Source organism: Canis aureus, chromosome 26 (assembly GCF_053574225.1).
Source record: "Canis aureus isolate CA01 chromosome 26, VMU_Caureus_v.1.0, whole genome shotgun sequence".
Taxonomy (NCBI): domain Eukaryota; kingdom Metazoa; phylum Chordata; class Mammalia; order Carnivora; family Canidae; genus Canis; species Canis aureus.
In genome coordinates, this window is record NC_135636.1 from 42,074,574 (window position 1) to 42,097,249 (window position 22,676).

The following is a 22,676-nucleotide window of genomic DNA, read 5'->3' on the forward strand; positions in this document are numbered from 1 at the left end:
CTTAACATTTCTGGATTGGGGGGTTCCTTATAGTCAGTATATAGTCAGTTCCTTATAGTCAGACACAAGTAGTGTCTTGCACTTGTGACTGACAGCATGTTTTCTTGGTGGCACTAAAATAATGGGGCATGTCAGTGGACTGCATCTGCTCAGTGAAACATGGGTCTGTCTCCTGTGGATCCTGCAGCAATTCTGGTTTCTTAGAACCTTCTACCTATGCCCCTGCTCGGAGGACCCACCACATGTCCTTGGGCAGAGCTCCCAGGGTCAAAGGCCACCATGGTAATGATCCTGAGGGCCAAGGTGCCACCGGTGACAGACCCTTATGCACACGGAACTCTCCCATGGCCTGCAAGTTGTAGGGGTACTTTGTTTTTTTTTTTTCTTTTTTTTTTTAATTTTTATTTATTTATGATAGTCACTAGAGAGAGAGAGAGAGAGAGAGGCAGAGACATAGGCAGAGGGAGAAGCAGGCTCCATGCACCGGGAGCCCGACGTGGGATTCGATCCCGGGTCTCCAGGATCGCGCCCTGGGCCAAAGGCAGGCGCTAAACCGCTGCGCCACCCAGAGATCCCGGGTACTTTGTTTATACATAGAATGAGAAGCTGGTCCGTCGACACTAGTGTTAGGAGATTTCACATTACATATCTGCATTCAGTTTCTCCTGTGAACCAAAGATGTGGCATTCATTGAACTCACATCCCCAACACTGAGTAGCACCTCCATGCCCCTGTCCCCACCCACCTGCACCGCATCAGGCTCACACCTGAACACCAATGCGCAGCCTATGCCTTCTTGTTCATGGTAAGAAGTCGTCTGGCAGCAGCAATGAGGTTGGCTCTAGCACTAAGACCTCTTCCAAGGTCACCTCTAGGCAATGTGAAGCAGCCTGGACTAAAAGCAAAAGCAGGTAACCTCATGTCATCCCAAGAATGCCTTCAAGGTGAGTCCAGTTATTGTGCACACAGCTCAGAACTATCTGTACAGCCCCCAGCCCAGATGATGACTCACAAGCTGGAAAAATGACCTGCTTTCACAAGCTGCCCTTCCTTAGAATTTCCTCCTCTGTTGAGTAAGGAATGGGAAATCCCTAACGCTAGGCCCCAGTCTTTTATGGGGTTGACGATGGAGTAATATGAAGCAGGCACAAGTAAGTAAGGAAGGGGAATGTGGCTGAGTATCCACTAGCTCCCTGGAGGCAGGGAGGGAATTCAAAAGGGCAAGAGGCTGAGCAGGGGGCCCTGATGGCCAGGGTGGACAGGGGAGGGACCTGCGGAGTCTGTGCCATTTATTGGACACCATCCATGCTGCCCTATCACAACTAAAGGCACTAGTACCGCAGGGTGACCCCACCCAAGGGCTCCAGGAACTCTCAGCAGGGCTGAGACACAGCTCAAGACCCTGCTCTTGTCCCAAGATTATGGTCAAAAGTCATGGGGTAGTGGAGACCCACCACTGGTTTGCTGTTGGTAAGTATCTGAGGGTGCATGTCCTCTTCCACCTGGTCAGATCATTGGAGACCTCCGTGCACCCCCACACCCTGCAGTTCTACACAATGAAAAGTAACAGGAGTGTCTTCTCTCAAGAGCAAAGACCTGACTGGAGCTGAGGATGTGGAGGTGTGAGCAGAGGCACCTGGTGAAGCAGCGCACTCAGCCCCCCTACACAAGCGTTTCTTCTCTGCCCTAAATTTAGGCCCAAACTGCAGACCACCTGTAAACCCATCAGCAACAATGAGAAGCAAATCACATGACTGTGGGACATAACCACAGATGAGGCTCAGCTATCACAGAAAGTTCCAGCTCAATTTCCCCCAACTCTGAGGTCAGTTCTGTCGTACATGAAGAAGGAAAGGTGCCCACTCTAGGATTCCAGATGGCTCTTCTCTCTGGAGGTCACAAAGCATGTGAGAGCTGCTACCTTTAGAGTTAGCTCTGCATTTGCCTTGGAGTTTTCCAGCAGCATTTTGAAATAATTTTAGAATCTCCCTTCCCCCCTCCAAAAAAAATCTCCTGTCCTTGTCCTCCCTTGGTGAAGCTAAGTACTACAGGTGAAGAACCCACAGCTGAAAGGCAGTAATTCACTCTGGAGGACTCCTAGGGACCATCTGGAAGAAATCGGGCAGTGCTTTCTGAAGGGTGACCCAGTAAGAACAATTTGGCGCTACCCAGGCACCAGGTTCTGATATCTGACCTGGCCCCCAACAGCCACAGAAGAATGGCCTGGCTCCTGCCACAGGACACCAAGGTCACGCCTGCTGGTGGCTGGGACCACAGCAGGAAGTTCAAATCCTGGATAAAAACAGCCACAGACATGTTTCTACTCCCTACAGTGTAGGGAGTAGACAAACTGTCAACTGTCAGGCAAAACTCTGGTCTCAAATGCCAGAAATTCATGTTAAAGCCCTATTTTTCCCTTCCCAACAGACTACTAAATCCAGCTGGTAAGTAGGTGCTAGAGGGGGCTTAATAGCTAGAGTCCCACAAAGCTACTTAAAGGAAAGATCACCCGCCACCACCACCCCAACCTTCTCACTATAATCTTGTAAGACAGGGGTTGGCAAACTGTGGCCCATGGGCTAAATCTGGCCCATTGCCTTTCTGTACAGTCCCTTGATGAAGAACTATTTTTGCAGATGAACATTTACAACAGACTTGATAAATCAGGAATACTAGCTTTAAATTCCAGGAAGCAAAATGTTACTCTCCAAAAAAAGAATTCAATTTTTCTCATTAGACCTATAACATTAGAAAAGAACTGCACTCAGTTGCTAGATTTTAAATTTCATCAATAACCAATTTTGTGGAAATCCATTTTCTCTCACCATATAAATATTTACACAGTACCTTCAATTTTGTCTCTTGGCCCACAAAGCTTAAGTATTTACTGACGTAGGCCCTTGGCAGAAGGAGGTTTGCTGACCCCTGATTTAAGGACATCAATTTGAATCCCAAAGCATCTTAAGATGTCAAATTCCATTCCTAAATTATATGCCAAGAGGAAGAAGGGCACAGCTTCTTAAATATTAACGCACACTTTCTTTTTTATTATATTAAAATCAGGCAATGGTCTGACAATAAAAAGGCTGCTTATGGAATACTGTTATGTTCAACTTTACTTACAGGATGTTAAATCCTTAGAACTAAGGTATCCCCCAGAAAAAGATTAATGGAAACATCGATTGCTTTTCAGACTTGATAGTTGCTGCTTCAAAAGGTGGTTTTATACAAACACCAAATTAAAAAAAAAAAAATCTTTAGAACACAATGAATCGCTTTTATTTCGGTATGCATCCACATCTCAGCATTTAGTGGTCCTGAACAGAAAAGTGGAAAAACGCAGCAATTTGCCAGGAAGTCAAGCCCGCCAATTTCGGGGATCTGCTGTGCACACTGAGTTCTTTCTCGATCCCTGCTGAGGACCATGAGACGCAGCAGCACCAAAACCAAAGTATGCACCGAATCCAAGGTTCTTTTCGTTCCAGTTGTCAGATTCCAAACTAGACCCAAATGGATTGTAAGATGACCACATGAGAACCCTGTTTAAAACTTCTTCAATTGTTAAAAGCAAAAGCAATTATAGGAAAAGAAAACAATTCATTCAGAGGGATCGTGTGTGCTTACAAGTGTCTTCTGTGGCCTTTCTCCAAGTTTTACCACCAAGCACTTTGAGAGCTGGCAGGTCTGAATACCCCTGGTGACTGTTCTTTTCACTTTATCAAAACCTGAGCTAAAAAACGGCATCAGCTGATGATGACAGCAGAGGGTGGCAGGGCTGAGGACCCAATATTCATTCCCAGGCTGGTGGAGAGTGAGTAAATGTGGTTCCAAACTAAACGAGGGAAGTCAGAGACTCTTTCCAACCTTACCTGATGGCTTCTGGCCAAAGCAAGGAAGTATTGGGTTGTGATGGTGCAAAAAGGGACTTGAGGAGGAAGGAAAAAGCAGCACCCCTCGATTAAGGTGGGGGAGAAGATATGGGGAAAGCCCTGAATTCCTCACCAAAGGCCAATTTCAGAGGGGAGCAGAGGGGGTTACAATCTATGCTTCGGCCGAGGGTGGTCATGGGAAGAGAAAGGATGATGGCTTGGAGGGGGGAGGGCATCATTTAAGACTTAAAAAAGGAAACCAGGGGTGCAGCTGGAGCACCCCTGCACACCCAGCAGTAGTCCCACAGGCTGCGACCTGAAACCTTCACGCCTATTCTAGCAAGCCACCCCAAGCTGGAGGGCTGTTGCAGGGACAGAGGGGTGGGTGGAGGGAGGGAGGGAGGGAGGGAGGGAGGGAGGGAGGGAGCCAGCAGGAGGAGAAGGGGAGAAGGCAGAGACCCCAGGCCATGTAATCAGCAGCAAGGTGATTGTGTGATGTGTCTTTTCACAGTTGAGTTAGATGTGCCCCACCGGTTATGATGGGAATCAATTTAAATATACTTTCTTGATCCCAGAAGTTCAACTATGTGGACAGTGGTTACACTTGACAGGATGATTTGTTATAGCACAACTTATATATTTCAAATGGACAAAAAATTAGTATCGTTTACAGTATCTTAAGATAAATTGCCTTTGAATGGGAGCTTCCTTTCCAGTACTTTTGAGGTCTACAAGACGTATCTAGAAAATGTACTACTGTGGAAAATGACTGCTTAAATCGAATGGGGGGGGAGGGGGGGCCTGTGGTTTCTCTTTTTGATTAATTGCTGTAACACTGTCCTTCGGGTGGCTGAGGGAGTTTCATGTTTTCTTTAGACATCATTAGGCGCCGGAGCTCTTGCAGGACAACTTTGATGCTATATGAATTCTGCCATTTTGCTAGCACGGATATGGCTCTTGGGTCCACCTACAGAAAGGCAAACAAAAAACTGTCAGACTCTCCAACAAATGAATCACTATATGCTGGAGTAAAACTGCAGATAGGAGTAAAGTGCATTTCTCAAGTGGAACATGCCCATCACACCACCATATCTGACATGTAGAATTACCTGCATGACTCCCTCCCTCTGGGCAGTCTGTTTTTTCCTGTTTGTGTCCGAACCCTCACTGTTTAGGAGAAGGAAACTATGGATATGTAAAGCTACCTTCAGAGAAATGGCCCTGACACTTAGCAAGACTCCACCCAGCTGGCTCTAGAACAGTGACCTGCTCTCCTGGATGCACTGGCTGCTGCCTCTGCTCAAGCCTGTCCTTTCTTGGCTCTACACCCAGGTGGTAGATGATAACAATGTTCAGTGCAGTAAGGAGCAAAGGCAAGTGGTGGCCCAAATCCACACTCTGGTGACAAGGCCCTGCCTCTGAGTCACATTCTCTCATGTTAGTACCGTAATTCCCAAAAGAAATTTCCCAAAGTGTGAGTTGAGTTTTGGGTTCAGGACTTTGGTGGAGCTCAGATACAACATTAAACACTGAACACACAGCAACAAGCCCATATCTTTTCGCTTTTCTTTCAAGTCTTCTGAGTGTCTCAAAACAAAGGCTTAACTCACACGTTAAGCTAACACGTAAAACCCTTCAACACTTGCTGATCTCCCCTTTGAGCAGGTCTCAAAGGCTCAAAGCCTTTGGCAAGAAACATGGGGCATTTATTAATGTCACTTTGATTCTGTAGTATTTACTGTTGCCATTACTGCCTTCTATGACAAGAGAGGCTGGTTTTCCATTTATGGTAGTAAAAATGAATGTGAAAAAGCAAGCCATTAAAGGGGAAAAAAATAGCATGTCCTGTAAATAAGGCTCAGGAAGTACAATTATGACCCCGGATAGGACTTTGCAGCTCCAAGCCTCAGGCTCCTCATCTTTACCTCATGAGGGTATATCATGAAGACAGAATGAGCTCCTATCTCAAAGCAAGCAGCACAGTGTTGGCCCAGAGTAAGTGTCACACGAATGATGATTTAAACACAGCTGAGGAATAGGCCCTTACACCAAGTCTGCATATGTTCATACTGCAATATATTTCATCATCAAATCACCAAGATCATCAAGATTATCAAATCACCAATATAGAATTAGGGCCACAGTGCTCCTGGTGTTTGAGTACAAAGCATCTCTCAACCCAAAGGAACAATATGGGCAGGAAAAACAACTTACCACTCCATTAGAACTATTAACTCCATTCATATTAATTTTTGTTACAAATCTTACAAAGGGGGGTGCTTCTGGGTATTTAGGTCCACATTCTATTTTAAGGCTGTATATTCGGTTTTCATAAATTGTCTGGAAAAAAAAGGTACAGAGATGTCAGGCAATTACACACCATGAACTCAAAAAGGCAGATCTTTTGAAACCCCATTTATTCCTGCCTGCAGAACTGGTGTATCTGCTTCCTATATTTATACATAGTCTACTTGTTATTTGTTAAATTAGTAGTAACTTGTCCCCACACTAGTGTATATCAATTCTGGTCTTGGGGGAATAAAAAGGCAGAAAATTTAAAATAGTATCACTGAAGTTTCAAGTTAGTGTTATTTAAATCCAATCAGATGGACTTGTTTTTATATTAATTTCTCTACTTTGCAGACCTGTCCTGTGCTCTGGGCAATGGTGTGTAATAGGCATTCTTTACTCTGGAAAGCCACATTAAAGGTCTACTCACAGCAGGGTCATCAGCCAATGCAGTAAATACCACCATGTGCAAAGCACTGAAAAGGTAGCTCCTTTGAGAACTTCAAAATTAAACAAAAGTTAGTGGGTGTGGGTGCGGATACAAGAACTGTTTTCCCATTTCCTCATCACTTTGGGGTGGTGGGCAACATCATCTCTCCCTGCAAACTTTTCATCAATCTGAGAGACTACAGGTATTTAGTGGGTGAGGTGGGGAGCCGAGGATGCCAGGCCTACAGGGAGAAAAGACTGTCCTTCAAACACCAACCGTGGCTCTGTAGAAAAACACAGTCATGCCAGTCGCCCATGGCAATGAACTTTTCACTGTAACTTCCACTTGACGAGCAGCAAAATGTGCTGTCTTAGCTTCCATCTGCCTAGAGGGCCCTGCCCCAACCTGAACTATCTACCATCTACCATACACCCATTAAGACCCAATTCAAAAAAAAAAAAAAAAAAAGAAGACCCAGTTCAAACATCATCTGCTCAAATGTCACCTGGCTCAGTCATCATACGGGATAAGTTAGTCCACTGCTTTCTGTCTTATATGAAGTGGTGATGTCCTCATTTAAACATCTAAAGGCCACCCTGAAGGGGGACATCTCCTCATTAGACTGGTCCCCTTGAAGGCAGAGGCCACCCACCCTCCAATGGGACCCCTTCTCAGACACCAGTGCTCCTGCCTTCCTCAGGAATTCCTGCCCAAATAATGACTCCTGTGTAAACAGCGACATCTAGCTGTCTTTGGGGGGGGGGGGGGGGACTAAATTCCAGAAGATCCTTGAAAAGATTATGTCTAAATAATGGTCTATCCCTAAGAAAAAAACTGGAACATATTTTAAGATTCAGAAGACATTCATAATGTACCCATAAAGACCTTTCACATCTACTTAACAGGGACTCCAAACTGTGACAAACTTAAACTCAATTCTGTATTTCCACCCACCCTCAACCTGCTCTTCCTCTCTTCTTCCTTTATAAATGGCACCACCATCTAGCAGTTGGTTAAAACAAAACCTGGCAGCCAGCCACAATTCCCTTTTCTCTTACCCACTACCTTCCAATCAAAAGGAGATCTCAGCTTCCATCTCCAAGAGTAATCCCACACCCACCCACTTCCCTTTACCAGGCCCCTTGGCTCAATCACCCCAGGCCTCTGTTTTCTCTTGCTCCTCCTACAATCTGTTCTCCACACAGCAGCCTGACTGATCTTTCAAAATCAAGAACCAGCCCTGACCCTCTAATGGCTATGAGTGACCCAAAAAGGAAGACCATATTCCCAGATGGGACCCTGTGTACCCCTGCCCTCCTCTCTTTTTATTCTTCTTCCTCTCCATCTAGCCCCAAACTATGACTCCCTTGGGGTCCTGGCACCACTTGCTGTTCTGTGTCCATCCTGCAGCTCTTTGGCTCAAGGGTACCATCCTTGCAGAAGTCCTCCTGACTCCCCATCTCATGCCAGACTGGATAAACTATGAAGGAGGGCAGGGGCCTCCACAGAACTGGTACTCAAGTGTTTCTTGACTTGAATATTGCTCTTTACAAGTTTATAAAATGAAGAGCTTGTTGCAACTAAGGTGCTCCCTTGGAAGACAAAAATTAACTCAGTCAATACAACAAAAGGGAAGCAAACAGAGGTTTGTGGAAAATATGATAAAAGGTCTATCCTCAGGGGCTAGCACCATCTCCATTGGCAACTATGCACTGAACAGTACCTGCTGACTGCATGGATCCCAAGTTCATCTCTGGACGTCTGGCCTGCTCATCCTCAATGGTTTTGTCACACAATTCAGACAGAATTCCTTACATAAAGTAGTCCCTGGAGGCATGCGCTTGTGGTAAATATCGAAATAAGTTAAAAAAATATTTGATATCATATTTTGGAGGTTCTGATGCACCAATTTATTCACCTGCTAGTATGTTTTGTGGCTTATCAGTCTTGACAAGATTTCACTAATCGTTCTACCTATTAACAACAGCATCAAATGGTTAAGAAGGTGAGCAGCCTGGTAACAGGATTCTGTTTATTACATGTGTTAAATCTTATTACTCTTGACACTATGAAGTCTAATCTAAAAATGTGCATTCTATGATTACTTTCTTAGAAAGCAAAAAGAAATACTAAATTTCTGACCATAGATGTTCAACTTGCAACTTTCCTAGAACACACTAATAAATGCCTCAAGTCAAGTGAACATCGAGACACCTGAAGGATCATTAAAAAGTACAAAGCAAGACTTTTGTAGAAAACAGGGTTATGTTTTTTTTCTGTTTTGTTTACTAGTGCTCCAGAGACCTGCTGAAAAGGTTCCATTGATGAAAGGAATTATGCCTGAAGGAGAACTGCTAGAACATTCTATGAGGAAACACTGGTTAAGATTCATTATTTGATCATGAAACACTTTCCACTTTGTGGATGTGACCTGAGCTTCATGGGGCAATATGGTAGTGCCTATCAAAATGTGAAACAGGCATGCTCAAACCAGCAAGACTATTTTTAGGAATTTCCTACAGGCAGACTTGTATTTGTGCACAAAAATGTGAAGCATTAAAAAAAAAAAAAAAGTGAAGCACTGTCTGAAATAGCAAAAATAACTACAAACAATCTAAATGTCCACCTGCAAAGGAATGATTGAACAAATCGGGCATATTCCAAAAATCAGATACTTTGTAGCCTTTTCAAAGGCTGAGGCCCAGACAAGCACATGGAAAGACCACATGGAAAGACTGCTAAGAGGTAGGTTTCCATACAGCCCAGTTGCTGAATATGTAGCCTGTAGAAGCAGACAAACACCTCCCTCTAGCTGAGACTACACTAATGTACACATGGGTTGTTTCATCCACTAGACACCACAGGCCCTGGGCCTAAAATACATATATGAGAGAATCCCAGCTTAATCATGATGAAAAACAGCAGATAAATTCCAACATGGACATTCTACATAATACCTGACCAGTACACCTCAAAACTGTCAAGAGCCAACAAAACATAATGTAGTATCTTGGATAGGATTCTGGAACAGAAAATAGACACAAGGTAAAAACTAAGAACATCTGAATAAGACATGGACTTTAGTTAATAGCAATGCATCAATATGGGGCCACTGGTGGTGACAAATGTACTATTCCAATATTAGATGCTAATGACATGGGAAGCAGGGTTCCCCCTGCTTCCAGGTACACCTGGAACTTTCCATACTATCTTCACACCTTTTCTGTAAGTCTAAAAGTATTGTGAAATAAGTTTATCTTGAAAATGCAGGAGATATGAACAAAAGGAAAGGCACTGGTTGCAAAACAAGCAAATCACAAAATCTCAATATATAAAAAGGTCAATCAGGTCAAGCCAGATGACTGGTACTCAACTGAAATCTTACACAGGCACCTGCAAGTTATATGTGATGTACAATGTGGGCAATGTGCTGTGTGAGAATGAGGGGTGGGCCCTTCAAAAAGTGAGAAGGTCTATATGGCTCTGGAGGAGGACAGGGAGGAAACCACATAGGAAGAGGTGTGTAAGGAGATGTACTGAACACTGCTTACAGTGAATTTGGAGAGCGGGGATATGGCAGTTAGGATAAGCCAGAAAATGAGATGCAGCACTAAGAATTTTAAGAGAATTTAGCGCAGGGAAATGGTTAAACAGGTGTCACTGGACTGAAAACATAAAAGGGGAAGCTGAGCTAACCAGAGGTAACCTGCAGAAAGCAGGTGGTACCCCTTGAGGCTGGGAGAATAAAGGGAATAAGCCGCAGTTTTTCAGACCTAGAGGCTCCGGGACAGAGGTCTCTAGAGCTGAATTCGACCTCTGAGGAGGAGGTGCAGCCAGCCGGCTCTGGGAGGAGCCCCAATAGCTGGTGCCCAGATGAAGGGCCATCACCAGAGTGGTGCATACAGAACAGGCAAACAAGGAAAAAGTCCTTTCTCCTTGCCTTTGAGGCACTGTCCTGCGTCCCCAACTGGAGGAAGCTAATAGGGTGCCAGCTGGCAAACGAAAAATGTAGTCTGCAGAGTCCCAGCCCCAGTATCCAAAAGTGGAGCGGAGAAAGATGGGCTAGCTTGAGTTGGCACCTGCCAACATCCCTCCAGACACTGACAAGACAAAATTTTCCTCTGTACTGCGCCTCTACCTCTTTCCACAAGTCAGAATATCCTGCTGAGTGAGCTACTGGACCTATCTTCAGGCAACATTAACCATTCATTTCTCCAAGTCAATGCTAGTGCCACTTAGAATATTCTAGAACCTAAAAACTAAATTGTCCAATTAACCACACAATCCTAATCTAAATTACAAAGGAGAAGGCAAGTACTTATCCTTTTGCCTTCTGTTCCTGTCGTGTCAGCCCGCATGTGCCCCCCATCCAGGCTGGGAGAGCTGCTCTAGTTTCCAATGTCTTTCAGTGTCCCCGATATTGTTGCTGCCTCCTGGGACCTCTCCTCTGCGTGCTCGGTTCTGCCTCCCACGTCCTCCAAGCCCCAGGGCAGAGTTACTGTTTGCTCCACTGTTATCTCTGTAGCCCCACAGTGTATCTTCTCTGCCTTTTCAGTCCAACACTAATTTGATCAACTCCTTGTATTAAATTCTCTCTGTTGAAATAACTGGCATGGTTTCTCTTTCCCTGACTGACTCAAAGAGTTAAGCAGAACAAAGTGAACTTCTTATTTGACATACTCTGTATTGTCTGAGAATATTTAGGAGGATATATTCATGGATCACACATGCTACATAAAGCTTTTTTAAAAAAAAGACAAACCAATATGCACCGATATGGAAAGACATCCACCATCTGTTAAGTGAAAAAATGAAGTTTCAAACCATTGTGTATATATAGCAAGGTCTCATTTTTATTAAAAAGGATATGTACTTATGTGTGTGTACCCAAAGCAAAAGTCAGTAGAAACACTCATTCTGTGGGCAACATGATGAAAAGGGGGAAGGATTACTTTCCTTTTACCTCACACATTCCTGTAATTATGTTTTGTTCTCAAGCACGCACACAGTATTTTTAGATAAGTACGTGTATAAACACACACCCAGGCTCCAGCCCGCACATAAAAACATTATCTTGGACAACTCAAGACATAAACAGTGTTTCTCAACCAAGGCAATGTCTGCCCACCCCCATCCCCCACCCCCACAGGGAGTGGGATTTAGGCAACATCTGGAGACCTTAATGGTTGTCACAACTTGGGGAGGGAGGTGCTACTAGCATCTAGTGAGCAGAGACCCGGGGTACTGCTAATCCTACAATGCACAGGACAGCCTCACAACAAAGAATGATCCAGCTCAAGATGTCAATAGCACTGAAGCTGAGAAACTGCTCTGTAACCTAGCTATTCTTAGCACCTCTGTGGTTAGAGGTGAAATAATCCACATCTAATGCTGTGGACAGTTGGGCATTTGCCAGAATTCTGCAAAGGGCACTCACATGAGAAATTCTGCTTTTAGGTTTGGAGAAGTTGCTTTCTTAAAAAAATAAAAAATTCAAATAGCTAACACACATAATTAAAGCAACTCAGAGTACAAAAAAGTCTATGATAAAAAATAAGTCTCCTTTCTACCCTGATCCTAGCCAGCTAGATCCCTTTTGAAGAAGGCAACCACTGTCAACAACTTCTTTCATGTTCCCCCAAAAGTACTATAAACACACAGAGGCACAGGTATATGTACGACTTTTTCCTCTTCCCCACCTCACCACCCCAGTAGCAGCATATTCTATATGGCTTTGTACCTTTTTTCACTTAAATATCATGGAAATAATTCCATTTCAGCACACAAAAATCTCGTCTCGTCCTTTTCAATAGCTAAACAGTACCTACTACATGGTCTACTGAAAGACACCGAGGTGGCTTCCAATATTTCACTACAATTGAAAATGCTGCATTCCATAATTTTGTATATGTAGGCCTTTGGGCAACAAATTAAAAAAAACTAACTAAATTCCTAGAATTGCTGGATCACTTTTGATGGAGGATCTTCTTTTGAGTTATATAGTCACAAAAATATAATAGGGAAATAAGTTACTCAAGTGCTCTATTTGGATGCTTTAATGATTATGTTGATAGTCCAGAGGCCTAGCATATACCTTGTATGCTAGTAGGCTGGTCACAGGAAGCACCTAGGGCAGACAGTTCCTTTTACAACTCTGCTTTTAATCTTGGGGAGCCTGGGCAAGTATAAATATAGGGGTAAAAAAACAATCACTGACAACATTGGTGAGGGTAAAGAGAAAATGAAACCCTCAGGAGCTGCTGGTGGGAATGCAAAACGGCTTCCACTTTGTAAAGCAGTCTGGTGGTTATGTAAAATGTTAAACATAAAGTTACCATATGATCCAAATGATTCCACTCCTAGGTATACACCTAAGAGAAAATGAAGACACATGTCCACAAAAAACCTGCACACAGATATTCACTGCAGCATTATTCCTAATAGGCAAAAAAAAAAAAAAAAAAAAAGGAAAAAAATCCAAATGTCTATCAAACAGTTAAAGGATAAAGAAAATATGGTCTATCCACATAAGAGACTATTATTCAGCTATCAAAAGGAATAAACTACTCAATTACTGTTAAGTGCTAGAACATGTATGAACCTTGAGAACATCATGCTAGTAAAAGCTACCACAAAAGACCCCATGTTGTGTGATTCCATTTATATGAAATGCACAGAGGAGACGAATCCACAGGGGCAGAGTAAATGAGTGATTATCTTAGTGAGGGAGAGGGGTGGGGAACAGGTTGGGAGCAACTGCTAACGGGGAAAGAGGTCTTTCTCTGGTATAATGAAAACGTTCTGAAATTAGTGACAGCTGCAGAATTCTGAATATAATAAAAATCATGGAGCGGTATACTTTCCAGGTGTATTCTACAGTAAGCAAATTCTATGATATGTGAATTACATCTTGATAAGACTGTCATGTGTATATGAAGAGAATGTGTGGAAAGCATCCTGCCTACTGTAGCCACTCACTAAGCAAGCCCCCTGTGGAAAGAGTTAAACTGAAACGCAGGGTAACCTAAGGTGTTGTAGGTAGAACAGAATATTTTCAATGGAATTTGGTGGCTCATTTGTTTAAGTGTATAATTCAGTGGTATTTAGTGTATTCGCAATGTTGTACACTGGTCCATTCTTAATTTGTTAGAACCTGAAAATCAGTCCGCTAATGAACAAATCTATTGAACAACTGCCCCATTCCGAGTCATTTCCAGGTGCTCTGGAGAGCAAGGAGGAGGGAAGAATAGTTTTCACCCTCAAGAAACCTAACCATTCTTAGGAAAAGAAGAAATCCAGTGAAGGAAGCCATCACCATACAGTGGGCTTTCAGAAACAGCAAGAAATGATCTCCATGAAGAAACGAGTTTTCTATATCAAGTTTTCTTCAGTATTTAATAGATTTATAAATCCTAGTTTTCAGAGATTTTTTAAAAAGATAAATGAGTACAAAACAGTAAATTGAATATATATATTTTTAAACCCAAAAAACAAAACCACAGGGTTAAAGATGACTCAAGAAGCAACGTTAAATAGCAAAGCCAGTCATTCACTGTGTGTATTTACGATAGTCCAAGATGAACGGTAGATTGTCCTAACACCTAATGAACATGACCCTCTTCCTTGTTTCAGCCAGGGCCACATCCTATGTCTTTCTCCTTCCCACAGAGTTGGTGCAGAGCCTGTGCACACAGTGAAAAGAATGACTGGCTGCCACCATCTTTGAGCACACACAGGAAAGGTCCTGTTATATTCAGACGGAATCTCCCATGGTCTGAAACAAGTGTCACATTATGAGAATCTATTTCTTCACTCCTACCTCATATTACTACTTAACACTCTGGAAAATTCTATAATGGGAACACATGAAAACTCAAAATCTAAACAGACAGGAGATAATGGAGCATAGGGTTAAGAGTACAGGGTCTAGACTCAGAACCCCTTTGGGAATTATCAGCTATGTGACTTTGGGCAAGTAATTTTACTTCTCTGTTTTGTCACCTGTAAAATTGGATGTGACAACACAATAGTAGCTCTTAACAACAGGTTCTTGTGAGAATTCAATGACATTTCTTGGAGGTTTTACTATGTACACTAAAAAGTTAGCTGGTACTACAAAGCCTGGGAACTCTCACAAATCACAAAGCTCTAAAAGAGAGGTCAATTTTCTCATCCCTGTTGTCTCTGTCTTCTTTGCAAAGGCCTCTGGGTCTCATAGTGCCTGGAAGAGACCAGAGCCAACCAGGCAGGCAATAAGCCTTTGCTGAATGGCCTGATGAATTAGGACATGAGTGTGTGGCAGACCTGGGAAACTGTAAATGAAAACCACAACCATGAAGGCGTTCCAAAGTTTGTTTGGATGCTGTCTTCGGAACGCTGGCTACTGTATCTGGGGCCTTGTTATTTGATAAGCCCAAGAGTCTGTTCTAAACTAGCCGTGAGGGTGTAATGACCTCACACCTCCCTGTCTACATGTTATGTAAATTCACACTATGAGTCTAAACAGGTTTTTGCTTACCATGAGAGGGATTAAACAGCATCAGAGGAGGTTCAAATATATAAACTGAAACTGGTCAAAAAAGAATAGCCACATTTCAGAAAATATACCATTGGTGAGCTTTTTCCGTGATAAGGCTAATATTTCTTAAAAGGAGGCACAGTGAATTTAAGACATTGACATTTATAGCCGTAGCTCGACGCTTACTCTTGGAGGCCCAATTATCATCCCTGTCCATCTTGTAAGTGTCATGTCTTCGTCATCTTCTAGACCCCAGCTAACTGTGCCATCTCCTACTCCTTTCTGGCCTTCTTCCAGTTCTTCCAACAGTCGAAAATTGCGAGGGACTTTTACTCCTAAAATAAATGGAAAGAAATTCAAGATACTAGCAACTCCAGGGGAACCTGTAAGCCTGGATCTAGCTGCTCATTATTACTACGTGGAAATAAAGATGCTAACATGCAAAAAATGGCTCAAAGTTGTCATCCCTCCAACTTGCTTACAGAGCTTCTAGTACCGACCAGCACACCCACACGGAAGGGGCACGTGGTTTTGTTTCAGGTGATGTGACCACTGAACCAAGCCTAGAAGGACCACCCCCCCCCTCCCCGGCCCCGCAGCTTTGATAAATTTCAAGAGTTTACATGTCAAAATGTTGATCAGTTTGGGTCCAGAACAGATGAAAACCACCAAAATCGGTATCATGAGGATTAAGTGCCTCAGGAGAGAAGAGGCTACTGCTTTTGTTTCATTCTTATTACACATTTCTGAGGTTAAGGGTGTGTGTGCATTTTGTTGGAATGACACTCAAACTACCTCAGGAGGAACAGCCGCCAGGGCTGCATAAAATAAAAATGGTGTCCTTTTGATCAGCTAAGAGTCAACTGAAGGCACCAAGGATAAAATTTTCAACTATTCAAAACAGTTTCTCTCTTATGAAAAAGCCAAAGGAGGGTGGCTGGTTCCCTGATTTACTTGTTTCTGAAATTCCAAAGCCTGGCAAGTAGCTCACGGAAGGAATCACACAAACACATCTCATAGGTTCAAGCTACTATACCTGAGTTCAGATTGAGGCTTGAGCCATTTCTGGGTGTTTTCCAGAACAGAGCCGAGGCATTGGGGCCAGGTAGGGGACGAGGCTGTGGGAGGGCAGGGAGAGCAATTTTCTTCCTGTGCTTGGGCACCAAGTAACTCTCCCAGGGATGCTCTCCCAACCAATCCTGCCTGCCTCTCCCCTCCTCCCACCTCCCTCCCTGGCATTTGAACTATTACCTCTGGGGGAAAAAAACCCCTCAGATTCAGACAAGTTACAAGCTCTCTCTTGCCTTCAATGCTGAGCCCCCAACTGGCCAAACTCCATGAGGCGAGCAGCACTTACCACGTAACCGTGGAGGAAAACCCACTGGAGAGACTCCAGACTGGGAGGTGTTCCCAGTATACCTTGTGTTTTCTAAGGTGGGACTCCCGCTACTATTCATTCAACTGGAGTAAATACCCGAGAATCCACTATAGGTCAGGCACTTTCCTAGGCAATGGGGAATAAGCAGTGAACAAAACAAAAATGCCTGTCCTCATGGAGCTTACCTTCTAGTGGGAAACATAAAATGACAAAACAAAAATATGAACTATATATATATAGGAGGACAGCTGTTGGGAGTTCTGGAGCAGGGAGTAATGGGGGAAGAGCTACAACATTAAATGGAGTGATCACAGAAAGCCTTACTGAGACCAGATGTCATGACTAAGACCTCACATGAAGGAGCATGACCTATGCACAGCTCAGGGGGGAGTCTTCCAATGAAGAAACAGCAAGTGCTAAGACCCTTGGGTAAGACTTTGCCTGGGATGTCAAAGAACAGCAAGATCCTAATTCAGCTAAAACTGAGTCAGTGAGATGGAAGAGCAGTGGGTGGTTAAGGACTCCAACTACTACTGACCTGAGAAGCCACTGGAGTTCTGAACAGAGGAGTGACAGGATCTAACTTGCTTTTTTAAATAGGATCCTCTGACTGCTGTGTGCAGAATAAAATGAAGGGAGCTAGGGCCTACGGCAATAATCTTAGCAAAAGAAAATACTGGCTTGGACCAGTAAAGGTAGTGAGAAACAGCACAATTCCAGGTATTTGGGAGTTATGTATAAACTGGTAAGATTTGCTGTCAGATTGCTTGAGAAGTAGGAAAAAAGAGTAGTTACCTATGGCTTCTAGGCTTTTGTCCAAGCAAGTGGAAGGGTGGAGTTGCTAGTGGCACATAAATGAACACCTCATTTTACAGTTATGTATTTATTTTTAAGAATAATTTAAGGCAAGTAATGTACAAATTTCCCATGTACAATGATGGTAAGAAATTTCTTAACATAAATGTAAGCAAGAGAGTTGGCTGTTTGAAGGTAGTTTTAAATGACACAAATAAAATAAAAAAATAAATAAATAAACGACACAGTACCTGAAAGTAAACAGAATAAACTGGAATGTATACTTGAATGGTTCGTTTGGAAAACATTGGCATTTAAAAAAAATATTTTATTTATTCATGAGAGACACAGAGAGAGGCAGAGACATAGGCAGAGGGAGAAGCAAGCAGGCTCCATGCAGGGAGCCTGATGTGGGACTTGATCCTGGGACCCCAAGATCACACCCTGAGTTGAAGGCAGACGCTCAACTGCTAAGCCACCCAGGTGTTTTCAATCCAAATAGTCACCTGAATTATTCAACTATAGTGGATTGTGTTTTGTAGCAAACACAAAACTAAAGGATGTTTGTGACATTATAAGCCAAAAAAAAAAAAAAAAAAAAGCCAAACAATACAATGCCTTTTGTCCAGGGAGAGTTAAATCTGAATCTTCAGTAATCTTCATTTCTCTGGGCAGTAGAGCGGGGAGCGGGATCACTATGTTCAACTACTGCTTTTACCACTGTTTAATGTATAAGCCTATTCTCACAAAAATGAATACCAAAAGAACACAAAATCATACAGATAGGAAGACTGATAAATATCAAATGGTGTAACAGGCTGAATTGTGTCCCTGCAAGTTAAAGCCCTAACTGCTAGCATCTCAGAATGTGACAGTATTTGGAAATGAAAGTCTTCAAAGAGGTGATTAGGTTAAAATGAGTCCATTGGGGCATGTAGCTGGTTCAGAAGGTAGAGCATTTGACTGTTGATCTTGGGGTTCTGAGTTCAAGCCCCATGTTGGAGATGGAATTTACTTAAAAAACATATAACATCTCTTAAAAAATATAAATAAAAGGGGCCCCTGGGTGGCTCAGTTGGTTGAGCATCCAACTCTTGATTTTGGCTTGGGTAATGATCTGAGAGTCATCAGATGGAGCCCCATCTCCATCTGATGGGCTCCTCACTGGGCAGGGAGCCTGCTTAGAATTCTCTCTCTCCCCCCCTCCTCCCTACCCAGCATACAGACTCTCTAAAAACAAAAACAAAACAAAACACCAACAACACAAACACACATAAATGAAAAATAAAATGAGTCCATTAGGATGAGCCCTAACCCAATTTGGTGTCCTTAAAAGAGGAAATTTAGACACACAAAGAAATAGGGATGCACAAGTGAATGGAGGAAAGACTGTGTAGACACAGGAAGGGCAGCCCTTGGCAAGCCAAGGGGAGAGGCCTAAGAAGAAATGAACCTGTTGACACCTTGATCTTGGACTTTTAGCCTCCAGAGCTATGAGCAAATAAATTCCTGTTGTATAAGCTACTCAGTGTGTGGTGTTGTTTTATCAGACCTAGAAAACTAATACAGATGCTAGGTAATATTTCAAGAAGGTTAAGAAAGTTGAATGGGGGGGGGGGATGCTTGAGTGGCTCAGCGGTTAAGCATCTGCCTTCTGCTCAGGGCATGATCCCAGGATCCGGGATCAAGTCCCGCATCGGGCTCCTTGCAGGGAGCCTGCTTCTCCCTCTGCCTATGTCTCTATCCACCCCCCTCTCTCTGTCTTTCATGAATAAATAAATAAAATCTAAAAAAAAATAAATAGATAAAAGAAGTTGAATGGGTGAGAGACCGACAGTGACAGTGGTTATCTCTAAGTATATGGGTGATTCCAACTCCTTTCCTGTATTTTTTTGTTTTTATTTTTTTATCATAAGTGCACTCTTTAATTCCTATCCCCTACCTTTCTGTATTTTCTAATTTCTTTTACGATGATCTTGTTATTTGCCAAACAAAACACATTTAGGAACTATGCCAACTATACTCTAGACAATGCCATCGTTTGGGCTTTCACATTTGCTGTTCCCAATGCCTGGAACACTGTTCCCCTAGATACCCATCAAGCTCCCTTATCTTCTCAGGGCCTCAGTTATATGACCCCTAATTAGAGTACAGATCAAGGATTCTCTGAGGTAGGAATCTCACTTAATGGTTTTCCTAAGTGACTAATTTTAAGTGGTTCATGTTTTCAAATTTTATTAAAACTTGTTTAAGACAAATGAACAATGGCAAAGTACAACAGCTCCCATAGCTAAGCCCTTCATTACTAAATGGAAGCTATGTGTGTGACCTCTATTTCACACATGTGTGCCTTTTTGTGTAAGGTATTTCAATCAGGCAGGATTAACTATTTCCAGTACAACTATTTCTCTTATACACTTTAACAAATCAGGCTCCCTGCATGGAGCCTGCTTCTCCCTCTGCCTGTCTAAAAAATAATGGGATGCCTGGGTGGCTCAGCGGTTGAGCGTCTGCCTTTGGCTGGGGGCATGATCCCAGGAGTCCTGGGATTGAGTCCTACATCGGGCTCCATGCAGATTCTGCCTGTGTCTCTGCTTCTCTCTGTGTGTCTCTCGTGAATAAATAAATAAAATATTTTTAAAAATTTTTAACAAAAACTTTATGGCTAGAAATGTCTCTTCATTAACAACCAGATCTGATTAGGGAATCTTAATCCAAAGATCACAGGCTCATTGTACTAGTTTCAAACAAATGGTGAATTCAAGTTATGTTTTTTTCCTTAAGATTTTATTTATTTGAGAGAGAGAGAGAGAGAGAGAGAGAGAGCGAGCATGAGCAGGGGGGAGGGCAAGAGGGAGAGGGAGAAGCAGACTCCCTGCTGAGCAGGAGCCGAATATGAGACTTGATCCCAGAACTCTGGGATCATGACCTGAGCCAAAGGCAGATGCTTAAAAGACTGAGCCACCCAGGTGCCCCCAAGTTTTATTTTTCTGATGTTTGAATTCTACTTGTGAAATAGGTAAAAATATTCTATTATTTAATCCTATACTTCCAACAGACCTTTCTATTAGGATTAGACATTTTTAAAAAAATATATTTTATTTATTCATAGAGACAGAGACACAGGCAGAGGAGAAGCAGGCTCCATACAGGAAGCCTGACATGGGACTTGATCCTGGGTCTCCAGGATCACACCCCAGGCTGCAGGCGGCACTAAACCGCTACACCACCGGCGCTGCCCTAGGATCAGACATTTAATTTAAGCCCATGTACACAACTGAACCAAAGAAATAATCAGTTCAACTTATTTTAGGTTAGCATTTGGAATAGTCACAGAGCACCACACAGGTCAAAGCAGTGTGCAGTTACTGCAGTACTGACATTATAGGATCATTCAATTTGATTCAAGTTCTAAAACAGGCACCAGAAACAGTTTAAGGGATGCCTGGGTGTCTCAGTCAGTTAAGCATCCAACTCTTGATGTCTTGATATCTGGGCTGTGTGTTCAAGTCCCGTGATGGGTGTGGAGCCTACTTTTAAAAAAAAGTTTAGGGCAGCCCGGTTTAGCTTTAGCTCAGCAGTTTAGTGCTGCCTTCAGCCCAGGGTGTGATCCTGGAGACCTGGGATCGAATCCCACGTCACGCTCCCTGCATGGAGCCTGCTTCTCCCTCTGCCTGTGTCTCTGTCTCTGTGTGTGTGTCTCATAAATAATAAAATCTTTAAATAAATAAATAAAAGTTTAAAAAAAATCAAAAACTTTGGATTGGCTAGTATCTATTAGGTAGTCAAAAAACATTCCAAGCGAGAGTTGGAACATACATATAAATATAATTGTACTATATATTGATTCATTACAGTAAGCATTCATTCCATTTGAACAGCAGTTCTCAAGCTTTTCTGGTCTCAAGACTACTTTATACTCTCTTAAAAATTACTGAAGACTTCAAAGAGCCTTTGCTTATGTGGGTTATAGATATTGATACCTGTCAAATTAGAAATCAAAATTGAGAAATGTAAAAAATATTTAATTCATTTAAAACTAATCACAATAAATCATCACGTGTTGAATTAAATAACATATCTTATGAAGTAATTACAGTTTCCGAAGAACAAAAGAAAATTAGAAGAGTGGGATGGCTTTACAAATTTAATGTCTGACTTAAAACAAGGAGTGTTAAGAACTGAGGTAAGCTGGAGAATACATGTTCTGTCCAATGGGGACAGTCACTCCTTTGGTCTGGCCAAGTGTCTGTGGGTCAGGTTCTGCTTATGGACCACCACCATGCATTTGGGGTCACCTAATTGTTCTCAAGATTCTCTTTGATCCTTAACATCCTAGATTTAACCCAGAGAATATTTTAAACCCTTTCTTTTGTTAGAAAAGTAAAGATTGATAAACACTGTCCTAATCTGGCATTGGGTGGTTAAGTACTCTGTTAACCTTTATACAGCTAAATATTGAAGAGTTTAAGTCTACAAACTGTATAGCTTTAAAAGGGACTGTCACTTTGAATTCATTTTTACTAAGACATAAACTTTCATTTTTACTCAAAAACTGACTAACAGGGCACCTGGGTGGCTTCATGGTTGGGCATCTGCCTTTGGCTCAGGTTGTGATCCTAGGGTCCTGGGATGGGGTCCTGCATTGGGCTTCCCACAGGGAGCCTGCTTCTCCTTCTGTCTGTCTCTGCCTCTCGCTCTGTGTCTCTCATGAATGAATAAATAAAATCTTAAAAAACAAAAAGAAAAACCGACTAACAGCAAAGTCTGGGGAATAGTAACAGCTAGCAGAAATCAGGAATTATAAAATTATGGAGTGGTTCATTTAGTTTTTTTCTGATATTTACACATAAGTGGCTACTTGGCACCTGATTAACTAGTTTACTGAACTCTACTTGGTAAGGTACCATTCTGGGGTTCACCATGTTTAATGGCAGTAAAACTGAGCTCACTCCACACTTCCAAGCAAAAAATCCACACATTTAAGGACTGCAATTTAAAAAGTTTGCTAGGGGGATCCCTGGGTGGCGCAGCGGTTTGGCGCCTGCCTTTGGCCCAGGGCGCGATCCTGGAGACCCGGGATCGAATCCCACATCAGGCTCCCGGTGCATGGAGCCTGCTTCTCCCTCTGCCTGTGTCTCTGCCTCTCTCTCTCTCTCTGTGACTATCATAAATAAATAAAAATTAAAAATATTTAAAAAAAAAAGTTTGCTAGGCTTTTTATCTGCTTGTCAAAATTTCCATATATAAATTTGTCAGTAACATATATGTACACAATTTCTTTCTGTGCAATAATATCCAACTTTTTATTCAGTACCATGCCAGACCTTTGAGGAGCTATTAAAGAAATAAAAACAGAAGTCTCCCAAATGGAATATAAAATCTCACTATGAAAGC

General features: G+C 42.6%; 1 protein-coding gene across 14 annotated transcripts in view; it reads right to left on the bottom strand.

Annotated features, from left to right (window-relative positions):
• Window positions 1-3,026: 3,026 nt before the first annotated feature.
• UBE2V1 (ubiquitin conjugating enzyme E2 V1) overlaps window positions 3,027-22,676 on the bottom strand; it is a 31,076-nt gene continuing 11,426 nt past the window's right edge. For 5 of the 14 annotated variants that reach the window (XM_077873550.1, XM_077873554.1, XM_077873548.1 and 2 more), the window contains 3 exons: window positions 15,293-15,441; window positions 6,084-6,209; window positions 3,027-4,836 (listed from right to left, as the gene is read on the bottom strand). In XM_077873550.1, coding sequence (XP_077729676.1) covers window positions 4,690-4,836; window positions 6,084-6,209; window positions 15,293-15,441 — 422 coding nt within the window. In that variant the 3' untranslated portion in view covers window positions 3,027-4,689. Of the gene's footprint in view, window positions 4,837-6,083; window positions 6,210-15,106; window positions 15,158-15,292; window positions 15,442-16,142; window positions 16,225-16,463; window positions 16,592-22,676 lie in introns of those variants that run through there. The other 9 variants (XM_077873552.1, XM_077873546.1, XM_077873543.1 and 6 more) reach the window with 5 other exon arrangements.